General features: G+C 42.6%; 1 protein-coding gene across 3 annotated transcripts in view; it reads left to right on the plus strand.

Annotated features, from left to right (window-relative positions):
- zranb3 (zinc finger, RAN-binding domain containing 3) overlaps window positions 1-19,474 on the plus strand; it is a 58,572-nt gene that overhangs the window by 24,484 nt on the left and 14,614 nt on the right. For 2 of the 3 annotated variants that reach the window (XM_063877671.1, XM_063877673.1), the window contains 6 exons: window positions 743-862; window positions 1,474-1,653; window positions 2,619-2,792; window positions 3,798-4,233; window positions 9,004-9,264; window positions 13,274-13,398. In XM_063877671.1, the coding sequence (XP_063733741.1) occupies window positions 743-862; window positions 1,474-1,653; window positions 2,619-2,792; window positions 3,798-4,233; window positions 9,004-9,264; window positions 13,274-13,398 (1,296 nt within the window). The remainder of the gene's footprint in view (window positions 1-742; window positions 863-1,473; window positions 1,654-2,618; window positions 2,793-3,797; window positions 4,234-9,003; window positions 9,265-13,273; window positions 13,399-19,474) is intronic. The other variant, XM_063877672.1, reaches the window with a different exon arrangement.

Genomic DNA, 19,474 nt, shown 5'->3' on the forward strand with positions numbered 1-19,474 from the left:
GAGGAAGTTGTGAATGTTTTAAAGTAGTAAATATACCTCAGTGTTGGTGCCATATCTTTAAGGCCTTGCTTTCTCGATAAGCCCATTTGTTTGACCTTTTATTCGCCTCATATTCATGCAGTTATTCGCTCTCCTACTGTCGTCCGCTGAGCTGCTCTGCAGGAGCGATGAGCCCAAATCAAAAGAGTGCATTAGCGGCTCAGTGAGTGTCAAGTTCCAGTTCAGGTTTGATGAACACACCGCCGCTGCTCTCTTTGTGAGGTGTTACAAAATATTAGATCAGCTAGTTCACTGCGGCTCGTCCCATCGTGTTTTCATTCACGCGTCTGTCATTGAAAGATCTCCACTACAGGAGACGGGTTAATGCAACACTCGCTGCACAAATCTGCTTTTTAGACGCTGACAAAGCTCTGTGTTCATTTAACTCAACACAATGTACTAACAACCAGACATGCATTATCTCTTATTTGCAGGTGCACTTCAGATGAATATGCTTCTCTGCTAATACACCTGTGATAAATAACAGCCCATACTTGGTTAGTCTGGCTGCAAAAAAGGCTGGGGATAATGGGGGAGTAAGTATCCTCTGAAAGGATATACTGACAGGGTAATAACGACAAATAATGCAACACAACTATCCACCTTCTTCTCTTGAATAAAAGTAGCAAATTCAAACAAATCATCAAAGTTGCAAGACTGATTTTTCACTTATTAAATTGTGCTTTTTATTGTTGTCTTGCAGGCCGGTTACATCCGTATCGACGGCAGCGTCCCGTCCTCCGAACGCATGCAGCTCGTCAACAAGTTCCAGAGCGACCCAGAGACACGAGTCGCTATCCTCAGCATCCAGGCGGCCGGGCAGGTGCTCACACACAACACACACACACACACACACACACACACACACGCACACATATAGAATGGGCTTTATTCCCATGCATTGTAGCACAAAACAACCCTTTTTTGTGTACCAAATACATAGATATACAAATATACCGTAGGATTTGGAGCCGTTATAAGTGACAAAAGAACTGTCTGCTATTCAAGAAGTCACAATTCCACTTCAGGGACACTTTGAAACTGATTGAATTTCATCATCAAAAGGTACTTTTTAATTGAATGAAACCTCTGTTAGTCTTCCCTTGAATGAACGGCTGAAATGCCACAATGAAAAGGCTTTTATGTGCACATTAGTAACGATGATGACTGTTGTTGGTTTAATGAATCCTAATTGAATTAAGAAATAAACGCTTTACTCTTAATAATAAACTTGACATTAATTAATCTGGGTTACTGAATGTGACGCATACCAATCACAGGAAGTAGGTGCTTGACGCTCTTGCACGGCAATTAGCTGCAAATATTCTATTATTAAAAAGGACTGGATGTGAGCTGGAGCGGTTCATTCAAGGTGGTTGAATGAGGTAAATTGTGTGTGTGTGTGTGTGTGTGTGTGTATGTGTCCCTCTCCAGGGGTTGACCTTGACTGCCGCCAGCCACGTGGTTTTCGCCGAGCTCTACTGGAACCCCGGACACATGAAGCAGGCCGAGGACCGGGCGCACCGCATCGGGCAGACGGCCTCCGTCAACGTGCACTACCTCATCGCCAAGGGCACCTTCGACACCGTCATGTGGTCCATGCTCAACAGGAAGGTACCGTGTGCAGAGGCTGGAGCGGGCTCTATAGACACCATCAGTTTTTACCCTCCTTTTTTCCTGTGTGTTTTGGTTTTAGCTTCACACAGACACAGTGACGGTTGCACCGTGTCCGTTTGTTACTATGGTTACACGGAATGTTGAGTAACGTTCCGAGATCTCCATGACGACCAATCACGTAGCAACCGTGGCCTCCTTATTAGCTTTGTGGATCTTTTCAGAATTGAGTTGTTTGTAACATACATGTACTTATTGTAGTAGATTAAAAACCCTTAGAAATGAAATGGTTCTTCCCTTTTGTATTCACAACTTCTACAAAAGTACATAATTAACTAAATGATTGCATAAATCTGACATACTTAGTATTATATTTCCATTTTAAGCTGCATTTACAACATACCTACTCCCCAATATGGTTCAATATGACAAAGTACATTCACATTTTGGAGCCACAGTTGCCTTAATTGGGGAATGAATTGTTTTTAATGTCATTTTATAATACTCTTATACTGAATAAGCCATTCTGCATACTGAATACTTTAACTTTTGACACTAGAAGTAGATTCTGCTCATAAAACGTCATTACTTTTACTTAAATGCTTTGTAATGGAGTATTTTAAGACCATAGTATTTCTCCTTTTACTAGGGTCTGAGTACATTTTCCACCCTTTTGATTCGTCTGCACTCACTCCACCAATGTCACATTTCATTTGAATGATAGATCACTGGAGTCTCACCAAACATTTAGTCATAATTATGACTAATTATCGCTTTAATTGAATGAGATCATGCTGATATATTCTGCCATTGATCAGCTAGTCCATGGAGAGTGATGGAGAAAACATGTGCAGTGTCTGTCTTCTATCATATTGAGCTTTATGTACCGCATGCAACAAGAAACAAACTTATTTAATTAGTAGAAATATGAAGATTAGGCATTAAATGTCCTGCATGTGCTCCAGGAAACGGTGACCGGCAGCACCTTGAACGGCAGGAAGGAATATCTGAAGGCCGACGAGGGCGACAAGGACAAGTGGGAGTTCCTCAACTTCTCCGACGCATGGCAACCGAGCGAGATGCTGCTGCCGCCTGAGGGAAACACCGGAGACTCCAAAGAGGACGTCTTCTTCACTCATGTGAGTTCACATCTGTAGTGAAAGTCTGCTTTATTTCAGCCACAGTCCTTCTGTAAATACACTTTATCTTACATGTTTTATACCTACCATCACTGAGTCTGTAAGAGATAAGATAAGATATACTTTATTAGGACATGTTTTGGAAACAGCAGCATGTTAGGACAAGGCATCGCTTATGTTTTAGTAGAAAATAAAGAAAATAGAAACTAATCTAAAAGTAAAATATAGACAAGTTGACCGTGAAAGATACAACTCTGTGGACTGTGAAGCACAGCTAAATGTACATGCTATTTACATGCATGTTACTTTAGGGGAAGGCTGCATACTATATAAAGACCTTGAAGGCCGTCAATCAAAACATGGGATCGCTTCAATGACCATTACAGTGGAACATTATGAATACATCTATAGAACAAATATACTAAAGAATATTACAGTCTCTTTTATTCACATGTTTTCAGAGTGGACTCCTCACTGAGATTGGCTGTTTTTAATTAATGCAGGTTGCAGTAATCAAAAAGAGGTACTTCAGAGCTAATTTATTATCAAATAATAATGAATATGTGCAAGGTTTGTGAGATCAAAAGATGTTTTGGTTACCGTTATTTTTATTAGCTCGAGCTCATTTCCTGAAACACTTTATTAATCATGAAATGAAAAAGTGTAATTATCTACAATCATCCTTGATTTGTGGAGCAGCTTCCGTACAGGTTCGGGAAGTATTAAGTGACAAAACAATTAAACAATTTGAGAGAAATATATGGTTTATATTCTTCAGGTTGGGTTGCCTCTTTGAAATATTGCTGTGAGTCTTCATGAAGTAAAAGGCTTTTCTGTACCTGGTCATTATTTGCCATCAGGTGCTTTTCTTCCTGTGTATTTTTATCGAAGGGGAGAAATGACTTCCTTACTTATGAAACTGAGATTTGCGTCATGGATCCTTTGTTGTATTTAATCCTATTTTTATTTAAAGAAACCTATCAAAAAATGCTTATTTCCCCTCAGTTTGAGAAGGATAAGCAGCACGACATTCGTTCCTTCTTCTCGCCGGGCGGCAAGAAGGAGAACAAGAGGAAGAGGACGGGAGATGAGGAGACATCTCCCTCAGAGACGACTGGGGAGAAGAGAAACTCTGAAGAAGGAGAGGAGACAACAGAAACCTCCAAGATCCCAGACGAGGACTTCTCCCCGCAGCTGAAGAGGCTACGGACCCCACAGCCCAGCCCCAGCCTCATGTCCCAACGTGGGGGGAAGAGAAGGTCGTCGGCTGGGGGGATGGTCTCCGGCAGCCCCAGCTTTTCCTTCATGGCCCCGCGGAAACTCCTGGTGCCTCAGCTTCAGCCTGAGTGGAGCTGTGCGGCCTGCACGTACTCCAACAGCGGCCTGATGCCGTACTGCGAGATGTGCAACGTCCAGCGCCCTGCAGCTCCTGTTCCCTCGGGTAAGAGCACTTGCAATGCAACAAGGAGGAACATGCATTGACCTATCGTGTATTATTTAGAGGAAGTATTATATAATGAAGCAGAAGAACACTTAACAGAGACTTCACATGCAGCTTCAACTTCCCTATAGCTCTCAGTTACTCCATTGACCAAAGACAGGATCTATAATCATTAGTGTTCAGATTGCACCCTTTTTTCTGTAGTAGTGCAGTATATTTTGCACATTTACGCCCATTTGGTTTACTCCTACAACTAGTCGATCAAAACCTGGTGTGGGTGTGGTGTGTGTGTGGGTGTGTGTGTCTCTTTTATTAATTCACAAACTTCACTTCGCTGCAAACTGGATTCCATTAAGGAAAAGGAAAAATAAAGCCATCATCTCTTGCTTGAAATGAAGCGCCTGAAGCTGAAATCCATTCATCTCTTTATTTTCCCTCCTGTCAATATCAATCGCCGCTGTGTGTTGACATAATACTTTTTGAACAGCATTACAGATTTCACCAGATGGAGACGCGTGATAGCGAGAGATGGAGGCAGAGTCTGAAATAGCTACTGTCTGTCTCTCAGTGCACATGACAAGGACTCTGTATAATTCTCACCTGTCAGGCTGAGAGAGAGAAAACAGGCGCTTACTATAGCTGCAAACGTCTCGCACAAAGTTGGGAAAAAGTTTAGCTTTCTCCAGCTGATATCTCTGACAGCCTGAGATTGTATCGTGCTGAAAGCGATGTGTGAGGAGGAAGTGGTTATGACCCGGCAGGCTGCAGGTCCGCGCTCTTTAAATGTCTCCGGTAGCTGCAAGGAGAAATATCCCCAAATCCCGATTGCTATTTTGGCAGCAGTGATATTTAATAATGCTGGATGTTTGGGTTATTGATATGGGAGGGCTAACATCAGACAAACTTATACATCTTAGGGTTTTTTGTCTCTGCTTTTCACTGTTTTTTTGGCTTCAATTTAGGTTTTTGTTTCAGTCATCTCTTGTTTGCTCTCAGCAAGAAAGCAAATAAGCATAAATCCCAAAATGTCGAATATTACCTTCATGTAAAACATATTTTCCTCTTTCTCTAGGCTTTTATAATTCATAACGCACTCAAACTTCACAGGAGGAGGTGCGATAAGAAGGAATTGGACAAAAACTAGTTTGAAATATTGATTGAAATTGTGAAATTGCTTCAATATTTTGCTATTTTAATTTAAAAAGTGTCACCTAGCTACATAAACACAAGTATACTCATATACATTACATATACATGATCCAGTATTGCATTTAATCTCTCACCTGGCTGAATTAATGACTCTCAAGTGTCATTATGCAAATAGGGATCTATATTTAGTGTAAGTGCAGAGTCAATATTTGCTCTGCTGGAGATGAGTGTGCAGCTCAGTCCACTGCAAGTGAGGATGTTGCACTTAAAACACACACAGTTCAAACAATCAGTACCTCAGGCTTCGAGCATTGCGAAAACACCCACACACTCACCCTCCCACACCCACACACTCACCCTCCCACACCCACACACACACACACACGCGTGCGCGCACACACACACACACATTTTTTTAACAGAATTCACCCCCCCATTTCATTCTCAGCTGCAGCAGATGCGTGATAACTATTCAGCAATCACACTCTTCTTTGTCACAAGCGGCACTCTGCATTCACAGCAGTGGCAGGCTGTGTCAGCTCCCCACACGGGGAATTTAACAACCTGCTAAATTTGTAAATGACAGACTGTGCAGTGAGAAATAACAACTGTATTTATGGAGATATCTCTCAACCTGGCACTGCAATCCTCGGCTCTTAGGAAATGTTGGAAAATAATCAGGTCGGCGCACGAGATATTCTCTCCCTTCAAGAGCAACGATTCCTCACAGTAAAGAAGGGTGTGCATTTAACACATGATGCACGGACAGCAAAGCTTCATATTGACAGTAAAGAAACACAGGATTAGTCTTTAACTGTGTGTTGAATTGAGCAGTAAGACAGCAGCTGTAGAGGGGGAATAGTCAGCATGCAGTCTGCCATAAGGTGTTTGTACCAGAGTCAAATGAGAAGAAAAGTAAGATGTGGGAAACAGAAATGGCATTTTAGGAGCCTGCTACATCATCACTCAGCTGCTGTTGCTATACTTGTTTGGCTTTCTGTAATGACTATCTATTATTACTTTCTTATGGGCGACGTCAGAGAAACTACGTCCATATTTGCGGTAATTTATGAGGTAAACACTCAGTTAATCCGTTCTTAAAGCTGCAGGTTGTGGTGAAAACACACAGTTATGTTTCCCTTTAATGGTGACCTCCTCTGCTAGCCTGCACTGCTACAAACAGCTGATTGGTTTTGCATTTGAATATGAGAGGTAAATGAGGTAAAAGTTGCATTAATTTGAGCCAGCACAGAGGCTGTTTTACCGCGTATCATGTGTATGCAGCTTTGCACTTCTGCTCTTGTGTCTCTGCCTCTTCAGAAGGCCAAAAAATATATATGCCCTCCTCAAAACTCTTGCATAAGTCGAGCTGTACTCCTACTTCAGCCTCATGGACACTTGTATGTCCTGCTGAGGAGTCCTCGAAAGGCCTGCAAAGCGTTATTCTTTATGATACTCGTGAAACCCAAATACATCTTTGGTGCCAAGCTGCAGTTGTTTTCATAATGTATTAATACAGGCTCTCTATTTCCTGTGCAGCAGGGAGGGGATAACTCACCAAATGACTGCCGCTTTCATTAATTGGCCACAAATTGAATCACTGTTGTGCTATATCGTCAGTAATTGAGAGGTGTTTTTAATCAAACTGTCATGCACTATTATCTCCTTTACGTGACGTCTCAGGTGGGCTGGTTTATATAAGTTTATTCAGCAGAAGTTAACAGCAAGACGGCTTCACATTCTGGTGTTTTCAGCCCTTTGTCCTTATCTCTGGACAGATTTTAAGCATCTCACAACACCAAATACATCTTCAACTGTTGGGTGTTGTGCAGTATGTGAGGACTAAATAGTTTCCTTTCCTTTGATGCTGTTTCAGCCCCAGTCTGCAGCTGTTTCCCTCCCAACAGACTGCAATAAAAGCCACTTGTGAGTGAGTTATATTGTCATGTGAACTCTTATTAGCTTACGCCGTTGTTAGGATCACATTGTTTTTGAATGTGTGTAGAAGTATGCCTGTGTGCTTAAACACAAGACTCAAATTTCAGAGCATTATCGAGCCACTACAGACCTAAATGGGACCCTTATTGGGTGGTAAACCAGGGGGTTGACTGGTGGAGTCGAGGCACGGCCCTGCAGGATTTCCCCCCGCTAACGTCTTCCTCGGCGGGGACAGCTTAACACAAATTGAGCCGTCTCCCCGCGGTCTCGCTCGGCTTGTTAGCGGAGGGGGTTACAGCGGCGGGGCCGGGAGCCCGGAGACTCGGATGACATTTTAAGGGAGCCGACTAGAGCCTGGCCTTTTGAAGAAACAAGTCGCAGAGAGGCAGGATCACTAATTAGCCCTCTGCGTCCCCCAGTCTCACAACTTACTGTCTTGTTAGATTTCACACCTCAAGTTCAACAAGTAATGTAAGAGGATGGGAGTGAATTGAACTAAGTAGGGAAAGGAAATTGTATAGCACTACTTCTTCTCCGGAAAAAGACGCTCAGATATTCATTAGAAATAATTGCAAATCCGTCTGTTAGCTTTACCTTGATGACGATCAGTACTACCTGTAGGCTGTGAGCGCCTGAGAGCACCACTTAGAAGTGGAATATTTAATATTGAGGGGTCCGTGAATGGCAACGGCATAATCCCTGCATCCATTAACATTTTTCTGGCTTGGATCGCTGCTTGACCTTTGCAGAATCACAGCGTTAGTTATGAATGAAAATCCAATGAATGGTTTAAGAGCAGAACAGAGTCAGCTGTTTGAATCCCGCCAACTGCGCCGTACAGATGCAGCGATCGCTGACAATTATTTTGTTTAGGTTTAATTGCACATGATGCAGGCGGGCAATTAACAAAACAATGTGACACAAACGTAATTCACTTTCCGCGCTAATTATATTGACGGATCAGAGAGCTGCTGAGCGGCAGGTGTTCATCTGCAGCTCTCTGCTTCACTGGGTCTGCAGACTTAGAAGTAAAGACCCTCAGTTAGGGATCAGAGTGTAGGAGTCCTGCAGCTTCATGGGAGAGATAATGTTTCTAAAAGCTTGATTTAAAAATATATATTTGCCAGAATTTGGGGGAAATTAAATAAATAAAAGTGTAAAAATATTATAAATTAAAGGAAAATAAATAAATGTAAATAATATAAATATATAAGAAATAAAAATAACCAAATGTTGGCATTAAAATAATAAAAGATAATGAATACAAAATAAGAAACGAAAAGTAACAATGTGCAATAAAATAAAGAGTAGTATTTTAGCATGAAATAAATATAAGAAAATAAGAAAAACAATACTAATATATTTATACAAACACAAGACCTCAAAGTAAAATGCGTGCACTGTGACTGCTTTTAAAATTCACAGCCTCCTCTAAAGTGTTTATACATTCCCTCACATCCCGCCTATGTCTATCCCATCTTCTAAGTTGGTCAGTGAAGGACTCCTGATAGCTGATAACTTCCCTAATGAGCCATATTGAGTTTTACTTTCATGTCAGCAGTCATTTTGTCACACTCCTCAGATGATGGATATCACGCCGGGGAATGAAACTCTTCAAAGTCTGATTACAGTGCAACTCGGCCAATAATCCCTCTCTCCCCCTCCCTCCCTCTCTCTCTGCAGCAGGCTCAGAGCCAGCCAGGCCTCGCACCCCCCCCTCGGGTGAACCGGACAGCGTGTGTATCGTCCTCTCCGGCTCCGACAGCGAGCCGGAGCTCAGCCGGGGGAAAGACCAGACTCCCAGATCGCCGCCGGGAGGCAAACAGAGCGAGGGTGAGGATGAGCCTCGGAAAGACAAACAGAAACTAGAGGAGGAGGACAAGCGGCAGCAGATCAAAGACAAACAATCAGCCCCCCCACACCACCACCGCCGCCGCACAGAGGGTAATCCCAACTGCAATCTTCTTCTTTTCATATCTAGGGAAATTGGCTGCTACTGCATTGTCACCTGCCCATATAATGCTGTTTAATATCATCACCCCGAACCAATAAGGGACTATATCTCACTCCATATGGGGCCGCATTATTATTCCTCCTATTATTAGTGCGCTCTCAGGGAGCTACAGGTGATATTGACTCAAACTTCCCCAGGGTGCATCATGTTGGAGAACCAGAATCAGGTTTATTGGCAGGTGTGATGACAAGGTGTTTGGTGCATGGTAGTGCAAACCAGAGGTCCAAATTATAACGAAAAGGGTCCAATCACTGTCCAGGAGCCTCTGATTGGCTGTTTTTCATTTATTTAATAAAGTGGACTACTTGAATTAAAGAGACAAGTTTCCTCCCCCAGCACCTCTCCCCGTCCACTCCCGTTATACGTGTACATGTCTGGGAGTCTCAGAGGGTCGTGAAAAAACAAATTCCCAATTACACAGTGTGTAATATTGCAAATTAAGACCTCTGTGTTCAAGTGCCTGTGTCTCAAAGGGATACGCAAAGCAATAAATTGCGCTAATTACAAAGAACTAATTACACCGTGTGCAATATGAAGAGCTCTGAAATAATAATAATAATAATATTGCCAGACTTGCAGGGTCTAAGAAAAGCCCCTGACCTGAGCGATGCCTGTGAAAGCGTTTTGGGTTATTAAAGGGAGAAACCGAGCTGGGAATATTGCAGAAGCCATTTAGGGTTTTAACTGGGAAGCTATCAACCCCTATTGCCCTTTAACATCCTCAGATCAGCGTGCACACACACACTCTGAGCTCTATTCGTGGTCGCCTGTGTGGCTACCAGTGCCCCATCCAATCCCAGTGATGCTCCCCCCCCCCTCCTCTACTCTCAGGCGAAGAAATACTAAAGGTGAGCGAAAGGCCTTCTTTTTTTTGTGTGTTGGAAAAACACGATTTCGACCGAGATAAAAGCCCCGCTGTCGATCAGGAATGGCAGCACTAAGGAGACACCGCTGGGGGCCGACTGGTGGACATTCTCCCTGGAGACAAATGCACGTTTCTGTCCATCTATACGTGGCCATGTGTCTATCCATCCGGTTAATTTGTGAGCCCGTCTCCCGCAGCGTGGGTTAGCTATGAAACACAGCGGGTTGTCCAATAAAAGTGACCTATGGGGTCAGAAGCGGAGCCTAATGATTTTCCGCTACCTGCCCGTGGTTTTTTTTTCCAAGGCAAAGCGCAGCGCTGTCGGCCGCCCCCACATCTTGATTGCTCTGAGATTACTTTCCTCACAGCACAGACAGGCAATCAGTCCTCCCCCTCCTCCCCTCTGTCTCTCGCTCTGCTTCCTGTCTGTCGCTGCCTCATCCATCTGCATGACCCAAACATTACAACACGGATACGCAGCTCCGGATGTTAGTGTAAACGCTGCAGCAGAATCAGCCAAACGTCCTCACACTTTTTTTAGTTGTATTATTTCTCCTTTTGTTTCGATCCTGCAGAAGATGAGATGACTCTGTCCAATTAGGCGTTTGTTTTCTCTCTCTCTCTCGCAGTAAAATAACAGATAAATCCCTCGGGGTGTTTTGAAGGCACTGTTCATACTGTGTAAGTGACAGTCTAATAAGACGGCTTTGTAAGATGAATTGCCCCCATCGTATAAATGGCCCACTTAATGCAGCTGGCGTGCAAACAGAGGAAGGAGGGGTACAAAAAAACTGCTTACGACAAATATAGGGTGCACATTGCAGAGATGCTAGGTTTCATTACAGATATGGAGGGACAGATAGATGGGATTTTGTAGAAACGCCAGTGTCCTGAAAGTTATTTTAGCTTGTAGCACGGCACACTGCCTTCTCCCGGGCTTCTGCCTCTCCGGCAGACACAAAGTGGCCCCATCGAGCTGATGCCGGGGTGAGATCAGAACAGCCTGTACCAGACCCGGGGAAATTGCACCTATGAGGACGGCAAAAAATTAGAGATATGGCCAGTGGACATGATAGGTCAGCGAGAGGAACGATGTCACCTTTTTAACAGAAATCAAATTGCATCACAGATCTTTGACAAGGCCGTAAATCCATCTGTGAATTAGCCTCGTATTTTCTAACACCCTCATCAATATATAAGGTAAATAAAAGCCCCTGATTTTATTTGGGAAGTTATGGAAAGTGCATTTACTCATCTGTAGAATTGTGAGGTGCTTTTTCTTCCATTTTCTGCTACTTTATGAGCATTGGTTTAAAATAGGTAAGATTTGGATATCTAAAGACACATTTGGGCCTCTGAAAAGCTCTGCTCGGTTTTAAATCTTCAAGTTTTGTCTGTAATATTACATATGCATGACAGAAGGGGCAAAATATAATAAATGTTCATGAACAATCATCCTTAAATATAATTTATTGAGTTTAAAAGTAAAAAAACCCACAAATTGCGTCATATTTTGATTGAAAAGTCGTTATCCTGATTGGTGAATACCTCAACTCCTCCACTTTAAACCAGGAAAGCTTAGAGAAAAAGACACGTAACAAAGATGTCTTATTGAAAACAGACCCTACTGTTTTAACTTCTGTGTCCTTGTAAGACCCCATCCCTCAGAATAAGTAGAAATTGAGTAATCGTGTTTGCAGGGCCTTTGATACAGCAGGGCTGATGGGAGTCTTTTGTCACTCAACCCTCGTACTATTCAAATGGACACACACACACACACACACATTCCCACACAGGCAGACAACTGGCCATGCAGAGTGATTTAAGGCGAGTATCGTCAGAGTGCTGTAGGTCAGTGTCTAAATGAAGCGTGGTGGAGCAGCGGCCGTCTCATTTCCACCGCTGACCTTTTCCTGCTCGCTGCTGCAGGATGAGCGAGCTACACGGCTGACATTAATGACCCGCTCCCTCTCCTCCCTTCCTCTGTTCCTCCCCATTTGTTACTGTCATCTTATCTTTCTCCCTCCCTCTCTCTCTCTCTCTCCCTTCTGTGGTTCAGCAAATTCTCACACGGACATGTCTGAAGTAAATCAGTCCCAGAAATGGGTTTTCCATGTAGAAGAATACTAATTGCAATCAGGATTTCAGCCAATTAAAGGAACTTGATTGATATTTTAAAGGCATGCTATGCTCAGAAACTTTCCTGAGTGTCCAGTCCACTAAAATGCAACAGATTGCACTTAATTCAGGTGAAGACAACTTTATTTAAAGTCTTATTTTGATGCACAGATGGTTCAAATACCAGGAAGGGAGCAAAGGTGTAAGCTCAAGCAACTGTCTTGATTTACATTTTGAGTTAAAGGTGATTCAATTCTATTTAAAATCTGCATTTATTTGATGTAGTGTGCATAAGGAGCAGTCTTTATTTAATGCAGAACCATGATGATGCAAATGCACGGCTCCTAATATTCAAACACCTAAGACCACTATGGAAGCATGGAGCGTGCAGTCAGGTCTTTTTTTAAGAGACTTCCTGTCTTTATTCAGTGCTCATGCCTTTTATCGACACTGGTATATAAAGCAGTAATGAATATAACAGGGCATTTTAAGTGCTTATGTTTGAGTGTTTTGACTCAATTTCAGTGCTGGAAAGTCTTGAAAACACTGCTCCTGCTGCTTTAAGACACATATAAAGGTGTAGTTTGGTTGTTGTATCAACAGGTGATAGCCAAAGGCAAGATTGACTTTCACTCCTATTTATATGAAAATGTCAAAGGTAATTATTAAAACATTTTCATTTCACATTGTATAATCAAGTGTTTGAAAGCAATAAAGCTAAATATATTTTTGCGAGCGTGCACGGCGTATGCATTTTAATGATCTGCTACAAATGTCATATCCCCCTCAATATTGTGCAGCGTGTAATAAATCCGAAAGCTGCAGGAGTTTAATGTCTCTGCTAGTCGGTGCATCAGCAGAGGAGCAAACAGAGCTACCAATAAAGCTGTGAGAGCCAATAATGAGCCAGTAATATATACTCTGAGAGATATTAGCCTCTTCCTCTCTCCCTGCAGAGACCGCCGCCGCCGCCGCCGAGGCTAATGACGATGATGAGGCCGATGATGGAGACCATCCCGTCTACCCGGGCCTGCAGTTCTGCGCCAGCCCGTACACTGACCGGATATACCTCTACACCAAGGTACCTGCAGCCTGTCGTCAGTACTGAGCCATGCAGTATTCATGTAGTATTCCTTTTGAAGTTCTTTAATGTTTGCACGCATGGCTCCTCCTAACGAGAGCAGGTGTAAGAAAACACAAATATGTCACATGCATGTCGAAAAACACAACCTTGTGCCCATTATTAGAATATATAAGGACCCTTAGCTTGCAGAATTATACAACACCTCATCCAACATCTGTTTATCAAGGATTAGGACATGTCTCATGCTTTAATGTGCAAAAAGCTCTTTATTTTTCTCATACTGCCTGTTTTCACCCGCTGCCTGAAACCACAGCTAATCTGATTGGTTAGCTGGCTAGCTCTGTTGTGATTGGTCAACTGCTTAGGGATGTCCTGCCCCTTAGCCTTCTGTGGTTGAGTGTAAATATACATTTTAATTTTTTAAAGACTAAAGTTTGAAAGCAGGTGTGAGCGAGATGGATACATCATGAGGTTATATTTATTTCAATTGTGCAACAAATCCTCCCACTTTTTGTTGCCGTGAGTCCTTGAATGAAGAAACACTGACTACATATTAGTTTTCATCTCTAAAGCTGCGCTATGTGACATTTTAAGGTGAAAATGTATGTGTTTATCAGGTCACATTCACCATTTAATCTGCTGCGGCTTGTAAACACTATCTCCCCGGAGAAAGGGATGACTTCAAAAGCATTTCATGTTTTCTCCCGTTCAGACAAAGCTGGATGTCTTTATTTATTCCTCTCTTGTCCCTTCAGTATAACATATTGTACAATGTCTGATGCCCTTTGTTTGAGTATTACATTTCAGATGGCAGCTATTTGAAGATAGCAAAGTGCAAACAGCTCAGAAGTGTAAGCATCGGGAGCTCTTTATACTTTTTAAATGAAAGTTTTTACTCCAGTGAGAATAAGTAAAACTGAAAGGGCATGTGGAGTTGTGAAACCCACTCTGTTTTTTGTTCCTTCCCAGCTTGTTCCTGTCATATTCAACATTGAACAAAGCATAATTAATCCCTTTTATTTAGCGCGATGTCTCGTTGAGATGGAGATCTTTTCAGAAAGAAAAAACAATACACGTACCACAATAGGAAACGTGCTGTTCGGTAACGCTTTGCCAATTAGCAACCGGTACAGATGTGAGGAAACCGTACCAGGCAACGTGAGGGAAGTCAGAGTCTAATGGTGATTGAAAGAGCTGAAATTATCCCAGTTAGTGTAAAAACTACTCTTACCGGTGCTTGATATTAACCCTAATTGCCTCCTGTCTTTTATCAGAGGCGGTTTGCTTCTCGTTTTCGGAGATTGATCGTGGCTGTGTGGTAGAAAGAGGGAAAGAAAGCTCTTAAATCCACTCATGTGCTTTAGGTCAACACACATGAAAGGTTCAGGAATTTCCAAAGGATTACCAATACCATTTAAAAAGGATCTGTTCCTGGCCTCTTTCCAACTCTCTTATCTGCAACCCTCCTGCGTTTACCAGCCCTGAGGGAGTGTTTTATATTTGATTTATTTACATATATTTACAAGTGCAGTCAAGCAGTTATACATACATGAAGGACAGAGAATTAGAGCCAACAACACCATGTTTCCCTGCAAACAAGAAGAGCCTCAGTGTCTAAAAAGCTCATTTCAATGGCACGAAGTTTAAAAAAGCAAAGTACAGATGAGGAGTTTGATTCTGGTCAAGTATTGCCTTTCATCCACCAATCTTTTGGGTTTTTTGGCGTTGTTTTTGCGCATTATTGCACCGTCTGTAGTGGAAGTGCATCGCTGTCCATAGTGCTGAACTCGGTAGAGAACAGGACATAAATATTGTGTTAGCATGCTTGATTTTGGTGTTTCTTCTCATCATTTTGTTGTACATTCCCTCACTAAAAGTCTTCTATTCATCGTCTTGGTGCTGCATATATTGTTTTTCCTGTCTCTTGCTTTCCCCCCACTTTATGGGAGAGTACTGCATTGCATTTACCAGCAATCGGGGACTCGTAACATTTCATAACACCAGATTTATTTATATACATCGGAAAATGCAGTACACTGATTTTACACATTATAAAGGAAAGACAAGTCGCCTTACAGGAAATGTAGGATGTTTTCTGGAGCTAACAACCTAATGTTTCCCAGCAACAAGCAAGCCCCCTGTTGTCTATTAAGTATTTAGTAACATTAGAAGTAAGTAAGTATTGCCTTTCATTGATAGACCCTAAAATAAATACATATTTTTTGCACCTTGATTGATGCTGTTTGTTGTGTCGCTGTCCGTGGTGCTGAAACGGAGCAGAGGAGCGCCATAAAAAGATGAACAGAAAGCATCGTTTTGTCTTGGTCTTTCAGTGTTTTTTTTGTATATTTGCTCTCTAAAAGTCTTGTATATGTGTTGGTGCTTTGCTGCATACTCTGTTTTATGTCCCCCACGTTATGGAAGACTACAGCAGTACTAAATCACTCAAGTACCGCTTCAAAGTGACTATTTTCTTGCCATACCGGGGCGAAGCAACGTAAAATAAATGGACTCAATATTGCTCAAAATACAAAACAACTCAACACCTGGCTGCTCTGTTTGAGCGGTAATGAACAACATCAGCAGTGACAGACTGTTGCCTGAGGGAAGAGGTGTACAATCAGTCATAAATTTGTAGATTTCCCCAAACCAGAAGCAGTCATTTTGAAAGAGCTGACCACAAACAAAGAGAAGGGAGCAGAGGCGGTTTACCTACAGCAACCAATCATGCTGTATTTAAAGCAGCTGCAGGCGGCCTCTCGCTGGGGGCTTTGCTGTGAAGACTTTCATTCACATAATCAAGTGAAATGCTCTCTAAGCTACTTGTGTCATTGAACTTTGTGTTGCTGTCTGCCCCCCCTGACTCTGATTACACTCCGGTGCCTTCCTGGCACTTGTCTTGAGTGCCACTCACCAGCAGACCTCCGTATTGATCGGATTGTGATGCTCGCCGCCCCTTTTGTTTCATTCATGAGGGATCAAAGTCCTTCCCCCCCTAACGGAGATAAGAGACAACAGGGTTTTTACATGGAGAGCTGAACTGAATCACCAATGCAATATTACCCAGAGTGTCGTGCACGCATGGCTGAGGCGATAAGCCGTGGAGATAAATGTCCCCCCGCCCGCTGCCGTTTAAATGATAAACTGGAGGAATTTTTGCTGGAAAAGCTGTCACATCGGGATGATCCGGGACCAGGCGCAGAATTCACACGGGGGCCGCTCGATGCACCATCACAGGAAGATTTATCACTTGGGTTTGAATGAGAAATATTGAGAGGATATTTGATGTCCATTTTCTTTCGTTGTTTCATTACGGATTCACTGTTCTTGTTACATGTCATCAACAGGACGAGCAGATGGGAGGTTGGGTTTACCACGTCAGGATGATTCAGACGTGCGTTCTGTTGGGCTAAACTAATGTGAGATCCTTTGCTTAAGGTTCTAGACGATGCAATATCTACTTCTTATGCATCAAGATGAACATAAAGTGTCGTTAATGTGACTTTAACTGCCCAAATTCCAAAAGTAATGCTTGTAAAATCCAGTGTGGTGAGTTAGTGATTAGAGATTTGATTGCTCGTCTGAAATTACCTGTAGTTTAATATAAATTGAGCTGCAGAACACAATGTAAGTAGCTTAGCCTCTGCAGCTGCTATTGTCATACATGTTTCAGACAGGACCGACCGGCTTACCGTGATTTATTCTTTTGAACCTTTTTTTTCTTACTCTTTGTTCCCAGTCGTCAGTGAGATTACAATCAAGGCTCCCGCTTCTCACTAGTGTTATTATCCGCTAGCTTTTCACACAATTTCATTCTCATTTTGCACCAGATGTGCATTGGACAGCCACACTGAGGGTCTACAGCCATGCTCATGCATCTGTGAGGCGTGTGTTCTTAGCTACATGCTAACGTCAGCGTGCTACGGTATCTGCCATTGAAGTCTTGCAGGTATTTGTCATGCATCAAATACATAGGAGTTACAGGAACACCACGGTTGTACAACTTAGAGGCCCATGGTTTTAAAGCGTCTTCCCTTTCCTATAGGGTGTTTATAAAGGTTTTTGTATCTCTTCTTATGCATCAATCATGAACATAAAGGTTCGTAATGTACTTTAACTGCCCAAATTCCAAAACGTAATGCATTGAAACATCTCATAATATCCTAAGTATAAACCATCCTGTTAGCTCAGAGTGCATTTTTAGCTCTACACATCTAGCGTGTCTTGTCTCCAAAAATGAATATGTTGGTGAAATTTGATGGAAAACCGCAGGAATTTCATGTTTGTGTTGAGAAAGATAGGGACTATAACCCTTTTTTAAAGTCCCTACATGCTAGCTTTGTGCTTTAACCCATGCTGCCTGTTGTCCTCTTGCAGGATGTGTCCATTTCTCACATCCTGCAAGAGCTAACTTCCTGTAGCCCTGCATAATATTTGCTAGTAGCGTTAGCTTGCAGGTGTGAGGCGTGCAGTCAAAAGTCCAAGAAAACCAAACCTTATACTCATATATTATGGCTTTATGTTTGTTATATGTATTATTTCTGTTCTTCTTGTGAGTAGGGATGTTAGTACACCTCTTTTCCATCCCCTTCTGGCTGTAAACAGCACCAGCGGCTCCACCGTTCCCCTGACTCTCCATGATATTTATTCTGCCATAATCCAAATAAACACGTGGGCCTCTGTGCACACGGGAAAAAATGCCCTAATGTTGATTTGTATTTCCAAATGCCTGTGTCAGCTGCCGACAGGTGTTAACCTTTAAACTTCGCCCGCCTGTCCTCTCCAAATCCAGATTTCAGACTTAAGCTGGTCAGCCTCTTTCTTGTAAAGGTTCCCTGATGTTTGGCACAACCACTGGGAGTGTTAGTGGCTTCTCAGGCTTCAAATTGGCAGTAGTTAGTGCTAATGAAGCAGTAATAACTAGGAAAATGTTCTTTATTGTGATTATTTTTCACAATGATTATGCAGGTACCTCGGAGCAGCGGCGGTATGATTACCCATAATCACAGGGAGGTACGGATATATGCAGGGCTGTTTTTAAACTCCTCACAATCCTCATTATTCTCATTGCTCTTGCATGTGCACTGTCACCAGAGGAGCATTATGTTCAAAGTAGTGTACGTACATTAGAATAAAACCCAGAGATCACTAACGAGCTCCTTGGTTACCACGAGAATCTCCATGGCAACAAAGTGTGGGCAGACATAATTGGATCCAAGTTGTGCGAGTTAGTGATTAGAGATTTGATTGCTCGTCTGAAATTACCTGTAGTTTAATATAAATTGAGCTGCAGAACACAATGTAAGTAGCTTAGCCGCTGCAGCTGCTATTGTCATACATGTTTCAGACAGGACCGACCGGCTTACCGTGATTTATTCTTTTGAACCTTTTTTTTTCTTACTCTTTGTTCCCAGTCGTCAGTGAGATTACAATCAAGGCTCCCGCTTCTCACTAGTGTTATTATCCGCTAGCTTTTCACACAATTTCATTCTCATTTTGCACCAGATGTGCATTGGACAGCCACACTGAGGGTCTACAGCCATGCTCATGCATCTGTGAGGCGTGTGTTCTTAGCTACATGCTAACGTCAGCGTGCTACGGTATCTGCCATTGAAGTCTTGCAGGTATTTGTTCATGCATCAAATACATAGGAGTTACAGGAACACCCCGGTTGCACAACTTAGAGGCCCATGCTTTTAAAGCGTCTTCCCTTTCCTGTAGGGTGTTTATAAAGGTTTTTGTGCATGTAAATGGTCTGCAGAGGCTGAAATCCCAAAGTTCCCTGCAACAGAAACTTAGCATTACCGTTCCTCTGTTGTGGTTAATGAGAAAACAAAAAAGACATCCACCTTCTGTGACGCGTAAAACATTCATTTGACAGCCTCAACACCTCCCTGACATTTATCTGTGAAACAATAACGGCGCTGCAGCTGCGCCGTCGTTCACTTTAAGGTACGCTGAGCGAGGCACAGCGCACGGATTTTATTTCCCAGCCGTTTTTCCACTGGTGACTCAGCAGCGAGTCCCACCTGTCTCACCAACTGTTTGGGCGTAAAAACACGAGGAGCCAGGG

The sequence above is a fragment of the Eleginops maclovinus genome, chromosome 24 (assembly GCF_036324505.1).
Source record: "Eleginops maclovinus isolate JMC-PN-2008 ecotype Puerto Natales chromosome 24, JC_Emac_rtc_rv5, whole genome shotgun sequence".
NCBI lineage: Eukaryota > Metazoa > Chordata > Actinopteri > Perciformes > Eleginopidae > Eleginops > Eleginops maclovinus.